The 12,336-nt window shown below is 42.6% G+C and overlaps 1 protein-coding gene across 2 annotated transcripts in view; it reads left to right on the plus strand.

The window, feature by feature from the left end:
• The window catches only part of ANO6 (anoctamin 6), a 181,633-nt gene that overhangs the window by 69,516 nt on the left and 99,781 nt on the right, over positions 1 to 12,336 (plus strand). For both annotated transcript variants that reach the window (XM_044227537.1, XM_044227538.1), the window contains one exon: positions 6,744 to 6,823. In XM_044227537.1, the coding sequence (XP_044083472.1) occupies positions 6,744 to 6,823 (80 nt within the window). The remainder of the gene's footprint in view (positions 1 to 6,743; positions 6,824 to 12,336) is intronic.

The following is a 12,336-nucleotide window of genomic DNA, read 5'->3' on the forward strand; positions in this document are numbered from 1 at the left end:
ATGAGAAATAGATTTCCCCCTACTTAATTGTCACCAAAATACAATAGGTCCTGTTAAACCAAGGCCAGAGAGAGAGATACTGGAACCTGAGGACCAAATACACCTACCACATGGTGATGCAGGCCCTGTCGGGAAGGCTCACTTGTAAAAGATGTGGGTAGCGAGACTGAGTGGACCCACGTAATACCTGGGAAGTGTGAAGTGGTAGGAAATGGCAGCCCAAGTGTGCACTTACTTTAAGAATTGTGATGGGTGGGTGCTAGCATTCAGGTCAAATATCCAGTGAATGCTGAGACCAGTTTTCAGAGACTTTTGGTCAAAGGGGAGAAGAGTTTCAGGTGCAGGACTGCCTGGCAAATCATTAGACATCCTCCCCAATCTGGATATTCGAATACATCCTTGTTTCCAAGGTGAATGGGCCATTCCTCTGATACCTCTTTTTTTTTTTTTTTTTTTTTTTTAATTTGACAGATCACAAGTAGGCAGAGAGGCAGGCAAAGAGAAAGGGAGAAGCAGGCTCCCCACCAAGCAGAGAGCCCAATGCGGGGCTCCTTCCCAGGACCCTAGGATCACAACCCAAGCTGAAGGCAGAGGCCTCACCCCACTGAGCCACCCAGGAGCCCTTCTGATACCTCTTTACTTGTACAAAAGTTCACTGGGTCATGACGTTCCTAAAGGCAGTTTCTGTACTTTTTTATCTTGATGTTTGTACTCCTATTACCTACCTAGCTCCGTGTCTTTAACCATTAGCCAGAATGTTGTATCTGTTTACTTATCTTCTGGGGGTTTTCCATTAGTTCTTCTAATGGTGCTGGTATATTTAGAATACCGTTCTGTCATTTGATTTTCAAGATAGATTGTTAGTTAGGGGCCCCTGGGTGGCTCAGTGGGTTAAGCCTCTGCCTTCAGCTCAGGTCGTGATTTCAGGGTCCTGGGATCGAGCCCCACATCAGGCTCTCTGCTTGGCGGGGAGTCTGCTTCCCCCCATCTCTGCCCATGTCTCTGCCTACTTGTGATCTCTCTCTCTCTCTCTCTCTCTCTCTGTGTCAAATAAATAAATAAAATCTAAAAAAAAAAGATGGGTTGTTGGTTAATATTTATTTGACTTGTATGTACAATGCTATCTTGATTCCTTATCAACTTACATTTAGCAATAGGGGGAACCCTTGGAATTATTCATAGCAGCTGAGGAGACAAATCAATATATTCAAAAATATGTCCAATTCTGGAATTGGACAAATTCAGATTCTCATTGTGTCACTTTTGGTGGTTGGCTTCAGGCAACTGATAACCTGAAACTTTTATCATCTTTGAAAACAAAGATAAAAATTGTATTAAATAAGATCAGAAATTTAGAAGTGCCAAGCATAAAATAACACACTCAGGAAATTTCTGTTTATAGTTTTTCATATTGCTGGGTCTGTGTACATGAACTTAATTTATATAGTGCTGTATTGTTTTACAACATGCTTTTGAGTTGTCATTTGTACCCTTCACACAGCCCTGTGAGATAACAAGGGAAAGTAATTTTATTAACAGCTTCAGATAAATAAACTGAGACTAAGCTATTGCCTGGGATCATGCTGCTAAAGTTGCAGAATCAGGACTTGAACTCCATCAATCCCTTTAATCCATGCCCAGTGCCCTTTGCACCAGGTTCATCTATTTTTACCTGCTGTCTCTCATGCGGTCACTAGGAGTCTGGTCATTTCAGTGTCAACCAATCAGCCTACGGCCATACCACCCTGAACGCGCCGATCTCGATCTCGTCTGATCTCGGAAGCTAAGCAGGGTCGGGCCTGGTTAGTACTCGGATGGGAGTGGCAACCAATCCCTGTAATAAATACGTCAGTTGGACCCACCCACTTCCATGCTGGTGCTGTTTGATAAAGTGTGAATGCTTAATTCTGATTACTTTCATTGCTAGGGCACTACTTATCAGGCACTTTGGTTTTTTTTTTTACTCATGAATTTCCTGAAAGGTCTTTTTATGTTTTCTGATGGATAATAGATTGGCTAAGTTATAAAATTATAGATAATGGATCCTTTTATCACTCACTTTAAATAAGTCTCAAATTTGCTTTGCTCTAGAGGTGATCTATTTTACGGTCGGAAAATAAGTGTTAGTTATTCCATTTCTTCTAATTGATAGATGAATAAGCATATGAATTGCAACTCTCTGGTGAGCTTTCCACTGTGTTGTTATGAACCCATTAAAGTGACAAGGCCTCTAGATATTGGGCCCCTTCCTTTTTTTCTGGCAAGTCAGTCAGAACTAATACCACCAATGACTGGATTCCTTTAATCTTATTATACCTACCTACCTTGATAGTGTTTTGGTTTGTTTTTAGAATAAGACTCTTTTTTTTTTTTTTAAGATTTTATTTATTTATTTGACAGAGATCACAAGTAGGCGGGGGCGGGGAAGCAGGCTCCCTGCTGCGCAGAGAGCCCGATGTGGGGTTCGATCCCAGGACCCTGAGATCATGACCTGAGCCGAAGGCTTTAACCCACTGAGCCACCCAGGTACCCTACCTTGCTAGTTTTTAAAACATGCTTTTCTTTTACTTTTAACTAATTGTTATGTGATTAATTATTAAATTTTGGAAAAGTAGAATTTTAATGGGTTTCTTTTGACCCAAAACCTCAATTGTTTGACTTTTACCTACATAAACCAAATCGATAGATATGTGCTTTCCAAAGTATTTCTTCAGTATTCTGTAAGTCTTTGTAGCCTGGCACTTACTAATGAGCTTAAAATTAACATTCATCATGTCTCAGTTTCTTTTTCTCAGGAAGAGGGAGACTTGCTTGCCTGGTTCTTCTTGGTATCCCCAGGGCCTAATGACAAATGACTGTGTAAAATAAAAACCGGGCAGTGAATGTTCGTCGAACCCGACTTTCCTGTGCTTTCTTTGTAAATCCATACAAAAATTCCACCAATAGGTAAAGGCCAAAGTTTGGTCATCATATTACGATAACTATTTTTCGGGTCTCTAGTCAACTTTTTGATGAACAGATAACACAGAGATCACAAAAATATACTTTTATGTACCAACAGCTGAAATTAAATGACCTTATCATGAAGCCTTTCAAAGTGGTACTTCGTTGTGTAAAGCGAGGCATGTTGACAATACTAAAAATACATTTCAAAATGGTAAATGAAAAATGATTTATGTAAGGTAAAAAATTAACATTTTTGCCTTATTAGAAGGTTTTTTCCCCCCATTCTGCCCTGTTTTTCATAAAAAGCCCTCAAAACGTCACCTTGATTTTGACTGCTTTTGCTGAGAAATGAACTTTTTCAGCTGTGTTAGATTACCAGAAATGAGAATATCAAACAGTAACGGGAGCCCTTCGGTAGTGGAAGTATAATGATCGTATTAGCATCATAAATCATTTGCTTCTCAGTACTACAGTAGGTCATGAGAGCAACAGCTGCAGCTTTGTTCTACCTAGATGATGTTTCAGTAAGGCCATTTCTGTTTTTATTCACTCAAATTTACAGTTTCTCCTTTGTGTTGACATTAAGCAGTGAATCTATTAGTTTCCATTACCGACAGAATAACTAAAACTATAAATAGTTCTATATTTTCTCTCACAAATCCTCTCAAGCTGCAGTCGGTGTCTTTAATTTGATAAAACATCTGGGTAATACATCTTGTTTCTTCTCTTTCAGCAAATGCATACTTTCTTAAGTCTTTCCTTAAAAAAGCAAAGACAAAAAACCCCCAAAAACTCAACAGCAGTTCTATCCTGTCTTTTGACCTCAGATTCCTCATAGTTAAATTGGGCATCTAATTGTGAAGTAATCCAGATAAGATGCGAAAGTCAGATCACTTCATCTGATTCACAAAACTCATTTTTAGAAATATCTGAGTATTATGTTCCAGTGAGTTGCTGGTTCTACCAAAACAAAACAAAACAAAACAAAACAAAACAAAACTCACAACACAATGTATCATAAATACCACATACCTGATTTTTAATATCTAAATATAAAAACGTTAGGTCTTTCCTTCCTAGTGTAAACCAAGTTGCAGATCACCGATTTCCAACGCAGTGTCATAGCCACCAGTATAAACACATTTTAGCAAGTTCTAGAAGCACCCTTCAAGATTGTGATTATCTTGGACAACCATGGTTCTGATGTTGGAATAAACCAGTTTCTTACGTTACTATTCTCTAAGTGTAGAAGGCTGCACGGTAATCGCCACATTCCTCTGGGGTACTCGGAGGCAAGCCCCGTAATTTTGGCTTTGGCTGCAGTTCTGTAAGCTTTGGCCCACCATGTCTATTTCTGGTTTCTGCTTCGGTTCACATTTAGGGGTCTTGTGAGAAGCTCAGTTTTTCTAGAGTGAGAATCACTTGTTTGTATTGTCATGGCTACTGGCACAACCTTTCGGTTCATAGGTGTACAGTGATCTGAATTTAGTGGACAGGATTCTGAGTAGATCTTAACTCTAATATAGATATTGAGATGTTTCTTAGTGATGTGTCAAAACTAAGAGTTTGGTAGCTGAATTGTTGGCTGACATTTTGGTTTTGTTGAATAGCCACTTTTAATCCATCTCCCCAATAAGCTTTCTTTTGGACCATTGAAGGGAATTTTTTTCTGGATTGATGGGGACTCAGCCTTTTCCTTTCCAAAAGCCTCTAATGGATTCTTTAAAAATTAGAATACTTTTTTAAAAGGTATGACAAAGCCAAGATAACATCACACTTAATAAAATTAAAAGTAATTTCTTAACACAATTTAATGCTTATTCCATGCTCAGCCTTTCTATTTTTGATACATATGTCCTTTAAAAAAGCTGGTTGGTCCAAGTTGGGATGCAGATACCATATACTGCTAATGGTGATTGTGATATTGTGATTTTATAATAAGAAATATGTTCGATCTTCCTCAGTTCCAGGCAGGAGCTCCTGCAACTCTGGTAACTTCCTAAATGAGGAGATAGAGAAAGGTGCATTTTGTTATGTTGATGAGGGGACTTCTGGAAAGCCCCTGGGTAACCCCAGGGTGAGGGGCTGGTTGCAATGGAAACCCACAGGGAGATTAGAGGGCTGAACCTTTCAGTCCTGCCCTCTGACTTCTAAGGAGGTGGGAAGGAAGATTGAAACAGTTACCAGTGGCCTGTGATCAATCAATCCTGTCTAAGTAAGGAAGCTTATGTAGAAACCTGGAGGGTGGGGTTGGAGAGCTTCAGGTTGGTGAGCTTGTGCAGGTGTGGGGAGAGTGGCGCCTTCATGAAGAGAGGGCATCTAAGCCCTGTGCCTCTTCTCGCATACCTTGCCTTTGACCCTCTTCTTCTCGTTATTCATCTGTATCCTTTATAATAAACTGATAACTGTAAGTAAACGTTCCTCTGAGTTCTGTGAGCCACTCTAGCAAATTAATTGAACCCAAGGAGAGGGTGGTGGGAACCTTTGATTCACAGCCAGTCAGTCAGAAGCTCAAGTGACAGCCGGGACTTGCTGGGGCCTGTCTTGTGGGGCCAAGCCCGTAACCCATGGTCTGATGCTCGCTTCAGGTGGATAGTGTCAGAATTCAGGTAATTGATGGTATGGGGAAGAAAACACATATGGGAGATATGTTCCTTAGGCTCTTTCAATCTCTGCCTTTTTCATATCATCGATTTATTGAAGAGGCTAGACCTGTTGATAAATTAGAATATTTAAATTTATTTAAATATGCATGTAACATTTAAATATTTAAGTTCATTTAATTAAGAACATTTTCCCCACACACAGTCCAAATGATGTTGTTACCTTTATCAATATTTATAACTCCTTAATATGATCCAATGCTTAATCAATATTCAGATTTCCCCAGTTTGCTTTTAAGTCTTCTACATCTGGTTTGTTCAAGCCCAGATCCAGTCTGGAAGCACACACTGCAAATGGTTGTTTTGTCTTGTTTTCTCTCTTATCTTTTGATCTGGACCAGTTCCTTTTATTCATATCAGGAACTTGTGGGCACGGTGAGAGTGGTGTTTGCAGAACAAACCAGCCTGTGGATTTGGTTCCTTTTCACCTCCCACACTGCTGTGAAACACAGTGACCCCCAGTCACATGTGGCTATTAAGCTGTTGAAATGTAGCTGGTCCAAATTGAAATGTATAGTGACTATAACATACATATTGGCTTTCTAAGGCTTAGGATAAAAAAAAAGTAAACTATTTCGTTAATAATTTTTTATGTTGAATACATGTTCAGATGATCTGGGTATGTCAAATTAAATATATTACTAAATTAATTTTACCTGTTTGTTTTTCATTTTCAAAATGTACCTACTAGAAAGTTTTATTTGGCACCCAGTATATTTCTACCGGATAGTGCTAGTCAACAGATTTTAACACAGAAAATTACTACCCCAAATGACTCCACATCCGTTCTCTGAGATATAGTTGAAGAGAGAACATTATAGGCTAAAATGTTCCTTAGCTAGAGTTTTACAACATTCAGTTGCTGTGTCCTTCCAAGTGGAAACAAAGTGATTTTCTGTAGTTGATCTAGCCTGGAGCATTTTAAGATGGAGTATCCTATAAGCATGGCATTGTCCAGGAGACGGAAGAGCTCTTAAAGATTCTGAGTGGCCCTGATAGCTGAGAGTGTTGAGTCCCATACCTGGGAGGTGTGCCACAAGTGCTGATACAGTTGTTACACCTGCTGGTGATTCACAAGCAGGAAAGTATTATGAGCCAGTGAAAGTCATGCTTGCTTTGTTTGTTTATTTCTAGGGTTGGACAACATTGAACAGACAGCTGTCTCCAGTTTTGGAGCACTTGAAAGTCAGCCTGATTTCCGAACCCCAGAGTTTGTAAGTACTATTACTACCTCTTCCATTCTCACCAAATGCAGAAGGTTTTTCATGAAATCTTGGCCTCAGTGCCTCTAGATGTGGCACAGGTCTCAGTGGCAGAGCTGTGCATTTAAAGCTCTGGTTCTCTGGGGAACGGGTTCCTGAACTACAGTGTCTTGGTGTCCTGCTCTGTAGACTTATTCTTTATACTGTTTTGTACTTTCCGCAGTAAAGTAGCATCGTTCCTTCCAGAACTCCTCCTCCATTCACAGGTAGCTTTGCCGTTAGATTCTGCCATTAGTGACTCTGGAAACCAGTCTCCCTTGAGCACATGCAGGTACATTGCCCAGTCTAATTCCCATTGCACTATGCAGCCGTCAGTCATACGACCTTTATAGATGTATCTCGTAGGTCTGGGACTGTATTGTTGGTTGTTCCTACCAACGGGGGAACTAACTGCGCTCACTAAATTAGGCTCATTAAAGATTAGCCATGGTTCTCACCCTCAATGAATTAAAAATCTTATTAGCTGCTACTGTGATTTTATTAATGCCTTGTTTAAAGAAAATTAAGCACATAGGATGCCACGTGCAGAATGTCCTTAGCAAATAGATTTTATATTAGGCTCGTTTGAAGAGAGGGATGGAAGAAGTGTTTCTCTGACTCATGTACCGTATTACTAAACCAGGTGTGTAGGAAAAACACGCCAGGATCCACCTAGATTTACTTATTTTTGCCCCTTGCTGCAAATGGCTTGTCTACCACTTCAGCAAGGCAAAAGGCTTTTTTGGTATTTTCAAAGTGTGACATACAGTTGCTACACCAGTAATTGGCAGAGCACAATTGTATTATTGATAAAGACAAAAAAAAAAAAAAAAAGAGAACTCATTATGTGCTTTTCTTCTTCTCACTCATTCTTTATGGATTACTTACTAAATTCAGCCAAGAGTAAGGAAACTAGGCAGTGCTCTGGACTGAAAAGGTATTGCATATGAAACTGTATCTGCAATGCCATTTTATTTCACAGTGTGGGACTCCTGTGGCGTACTAGCAGATTGCCTACTGTGAAAATCACTTGGCTATAATAGAAAGACCACGTATTCAATGACTTCCCTGTTACATTCAATGAGATTTCCAGTGAAGGAAAATTGCGAATGCCCACCAGTGTATCCTGTATCTTAGTTAAAGTAGCAGGGCAGTTTTGTGGTTTTTTTCCCCTAACTTCTACAGTGAGAACCCCAAAGCAGAATTGATGCAGATATTTCCCATTTGAATATGAAATTGATACAGACTCCCAGAGCTGGCCCTTTTTTGTTTTATTTTTTAACTGCTGCACGTGGATACTCTTCAAGCACTATTTCTAATCTACAAAGAGCTGTGTGCAGTAGAGTGCTGATGTGCTTGGCAAGCACCTATACGGTTCGCACTGATTCCCTGTGTGAAAATAAAAGTATTTTTCTCAAGAACAGATTTTAGTGTCTGAGGAGGTTTGAGATTGGCCTGCCTCAGCGAGGTCTTTGCAACAGGTAGTCTACACTGGTAATCACACTGGTAATGTTCTTCTACCTTCAGTGTCAGCTTTTTGATCACCTCGTTTTCCTTTGCAAGGGGTGAAGGCTGGTGAGTCTAAGGATGATGAGGGGTAGAACTTGAGGATCACAGGATACACTGATGTTTTAAGAGATTTCTCTTAACGATAGGTCTGAGAACACCAAGCTGAAAGGGGATTTTTAGGCTAACTCCCCATATTTTTCTTTCTCATTGTCACACCTCAACGAAATCTAGAGCCCTTTCTTGAGACCACAGGAGCAGAATTAAACTTGGTGAAGCATAGTTTTCTTAGATGTGCGGTTGAGACAAGATTTCTGGATCCGGTTATTATCTTTCTCTAGTTGCGAGTTCATACTGTGTTTAGAAAGGAGTCCCTGATTTTCTTACGCTTTTTAGACATCTGCACCTCTGATGCTCGTTGCATGCCCCCGTCGGCAGGGACCGCATCCACAGCCGCTTGCGTTTCCTCCCCACATCACCGTGGCTCCTGCCTCAGTTACCTCCTACACAGATCTTTCCCAAACTGCTGCCTCCCTGGTAAACAAACAGGAGGCGCGTAAGGCGCCTTGAGAACAGAGTACCCGAGGGACTCAGGCACGACATGCAAGGGAAGCCTTTTTTTGGAGGCAGAAAGCGACAGCATCCATAAAAACCAGTGGCTCTCATGTGTAGGCAGGTGGATTGGGCGGATGCCAGGACAAAACCAGGTACGTGGGTCCAAACCAAACATTCAGATCCGAACCAGGGGCACCTGCACAAACCCAGGAGTAGAGGGAGCGTGGCAGAAAGCGAAACTGCAAGCAGAGAGAAGAGGGAGAAGAAGAAAAGGAGCCGTGGTATCAGCGCTCTGTTTTTTTCTCCATCTGGCATCTGGAAGCAGCAGCTGCCGTGTGCTGAGGTGAACGGAAACACAGCAAGGCGTAGACAGTATTTACCCAGGCTTTATTCTCAGCTAGTTCAGATTTTAGAAGGATCAAGAGCCTCGTGTTTTTAGCGGAGTGTATTTATACAGTTTGGCCAATGGGGAGAATAAAACGCTTATCATTATTGGTTTGTATCCTTCAGGACTTCTGTTTTTCTTTTGTTTGATATCAGGCCCGCGCCAGCCATGCTGGTTGATTCCCAGCACGATAAGCAACGGGAAAGTTGTCCTTCCCAGCTCAGGTGTCTGTGGTGATGCGTCAGGCCCAGCCGGGCTTGCTGTCAGGACTGCGTAAATCAGGGATAAACGCGGCTGGAAAGCCCCCGCGTGGCCGGTTCTCGGTGGGGCCCCCGTGGCTGGGCCCGACTCTCTGAACTGCCCAGGGGCAAGCTGAGATGGACGTTGGGTGCCTGTGTTCTTGCTTGTGAGGAGCTGGAGACACCTTCCAGCTGGACACAGCCCCACCTGAGGCGGCGTGGACGTGTGGACGGGGCTCCCGGTGAACGGGGCCTGGTGAGATGTTGGCTCCACAGAGAGTAACTGGGTGACCTTGTTGTGGTAGCTGGAGCTGTGACCAGTTCCATCCTGGTTCTTTGTTTAAGCACAGTGAAAATCTGCTTGTAATCTGCTTAATTAACTTAATATTTTATTCTGAATGGTGTCCCACGCTGTTGTTTTTCCAGGTGTTTTGAGATAGGACGGACACAGACTACGGTGAAGGTTTATGGTGTATGGCTCTATGCTATTTTTTTTTCTTTCTGACATTATTGTTATCTCTAACTTCTGTTCCCTTGTGCTGATGAACCATAATTAATTCTATTGTAGTTTTTAAAGCAGTTGGTTCAAGGGGTATCTAGTGAAGGAAACGGTGACCTAGCCAGATGCTCTGGAACCCTGTGGTGGGTGGCCATCATTTAGGGATGTGGGCTCTGAAGACACGCAGGGTTCATGAGGACAAGGATTGGATTGTGGAGAAGGGATTTGGCCCAAGGGTGTCTGGGGACTGGATATCAGATACCCAGATAACCTTGCTGAGTTCAGACTTTGAAGCGGAGGCTGCAGAACGAGGCAGTTCAGTTAGAACCGAGGCTGGGGAGCCACCAACACAGTAGTGGAGCAGGTACAGGCTTTTCTGCAGTGTGGTATCCTGCCGATGGAGGGCAACCCAGGCTTCCTCTGGTGCACTCACTCTCAGGTCTGCTTAAGAGCAAAGGTGACCTGAGGCCAGGTGCTCATCAGTCATGACCGGCTCAGAGGAGCCCAGGTTCATTCCAAGCCCTGAGGAGTGCAGGAAGAGTAGGGAAAGGTTGAGTGATAGGGCTCTTTTCAGAGACCCTGACTCTCTTGGTACTGACCCAGGAACCTGGGTGCACAGGAGGAATGGGGTGTGCGGAAGAACTCCAGGGGAGCAGTGGGGAAGCTGCTTGTAGCTAGCTGGATGGAAACCAGGCTGACGTCAACACAAAAGCACATGGAAGGAAAGGAAAGGCTAAAGAATTATATTTTATGACCTGAGTCTCGCTAATAAGATCCCTCTTTCCATCCTTTCCAGAACTTGGGCTTTATGTCTAAGTCTCCTGGCTTTTAGAGGCAGGAAGACTAACCACCTCTGGTTTCATGCCAGTTGATGCTGTTTTCCTTAGTTTAGCTTCAGCCAAATTTGCAGTAAATAGTAAGAGCTTAGGCTCGCCAAAGAGTATTAGGGCCATAATAGGATAAACCAGGGAAGATGATGAGAAACTACAGGATTTAGAAAGACTAAGTCGAGACAGAGACTTAGGAAGAGGAGGATCAGAGTGGAGGGAGAGGGGGTCCCCTTTATTCCACACTTGTGTCTATGCAGAAAAGAGGTCTGAAGAGTCATTATCCTTGCTTGGGATTTTGTGTAACTGGGCTCCCTTTCTGAGGGGAGATACTACTTTGCAGAAAATATTGTTGATTTCCTGAAATTGACGTTTGCTTGTCTTTAACTAGATGGAAATATATACGATCCCCGAGAGTTAAAATATTACTCTGCTCTTTGAGGCACTAGAGTGAACAGTAGAAAAAATATCCCTGTACTTCTGGAGCTTACGTTTTGGTGGGGGAGACAAAAAGAACGAAATAAATAAGATCTTAGGACATGCTAAGTCCTTTAGAGAAGGGTAAAGGAAGAATTAACACGTATGTGTTCGGGGCGGGGGCTGGCTGTGGCTTTAAATGGAATGGTCATGGCATGTCTCAGAAAGGGGTGTGCAGAAGGGGACAGGTGAAAAGACCTGAAAGCAGGGGTGCTACAAAAAACTATTTGGAACTCTAGATGGAGGGTGTTCCAGGCAGAAGGAGTAGCATAGACAAACGTCTGGAGGTAGGAGTTTGAGATATGTTTGAGGAAATGGAAGGAGGCCAGTGTGATGAGCAGAATGAAATGCGGTGAAGACAATAGATAGTGGGGCTTCATAGGCCCTTGTGAACACTTTGGTTTGATTCTGAATGAGTTGGGAAATCAATTAAGGGTAAGCCTTTGGGGGATAAACTGGGGGCTTTTGAGCAGAGGAATGATTTGACTGCCCTGCCCTGTGTTTTGACAGGATCACTTTGGCTGTATTGGGAATAGATTACAGAAGCGTAGGAGCAGACGCAGGGAGACCGCTTGGACTTCTCAGGAACCCAAGTGAGAGGTGGCGGTGGCTTGGTCCTGAGTGCCAATTCTGGTGTTAGTGAGACATGCTCCAATTCTCGTATGTTTCGAAGGTGGAATCAATAGGATCTGTTGACAGATCAGACCTGAGGTGTGCAAGAAAGAGCAGTCAAAGATGACTCAAGGTTTTTGACCCTGGGGGACTATGGAAGGAGCTGTTTGAGGGGAGGATACGCAGAGGAAAATAAAAATTCTGTTTTCAGCGCGTGAAGTTTGAGACATCCATGCGGAGATGTCGCTATGCTGTAAAATATACAGATGTGGAGTTAGAGCAGTCTAGCCAGAGATGTGGGGGTTGTCCGCACACGGGTGGTGTTTTGAATCTGTTCCATGGACTGAGGCCAGCAAGGGGTGAGATGAAGAGACCCTGGACAGAGC

Source organism: Neovison vison, chromosome 12 (genome assembly GCF_020171115.1).
Source record: "Neovison vison isolate M4711 chromosome 12, ASM_NN_V1, whole genome shotgun sequence".
NCBI classification, from domain to species: domain Eukaryota; kingdom Metazoa; phylum Chordata; class Mammalia; order Carnivora; family Mustelidae; genus Neogale; species Neogale vison.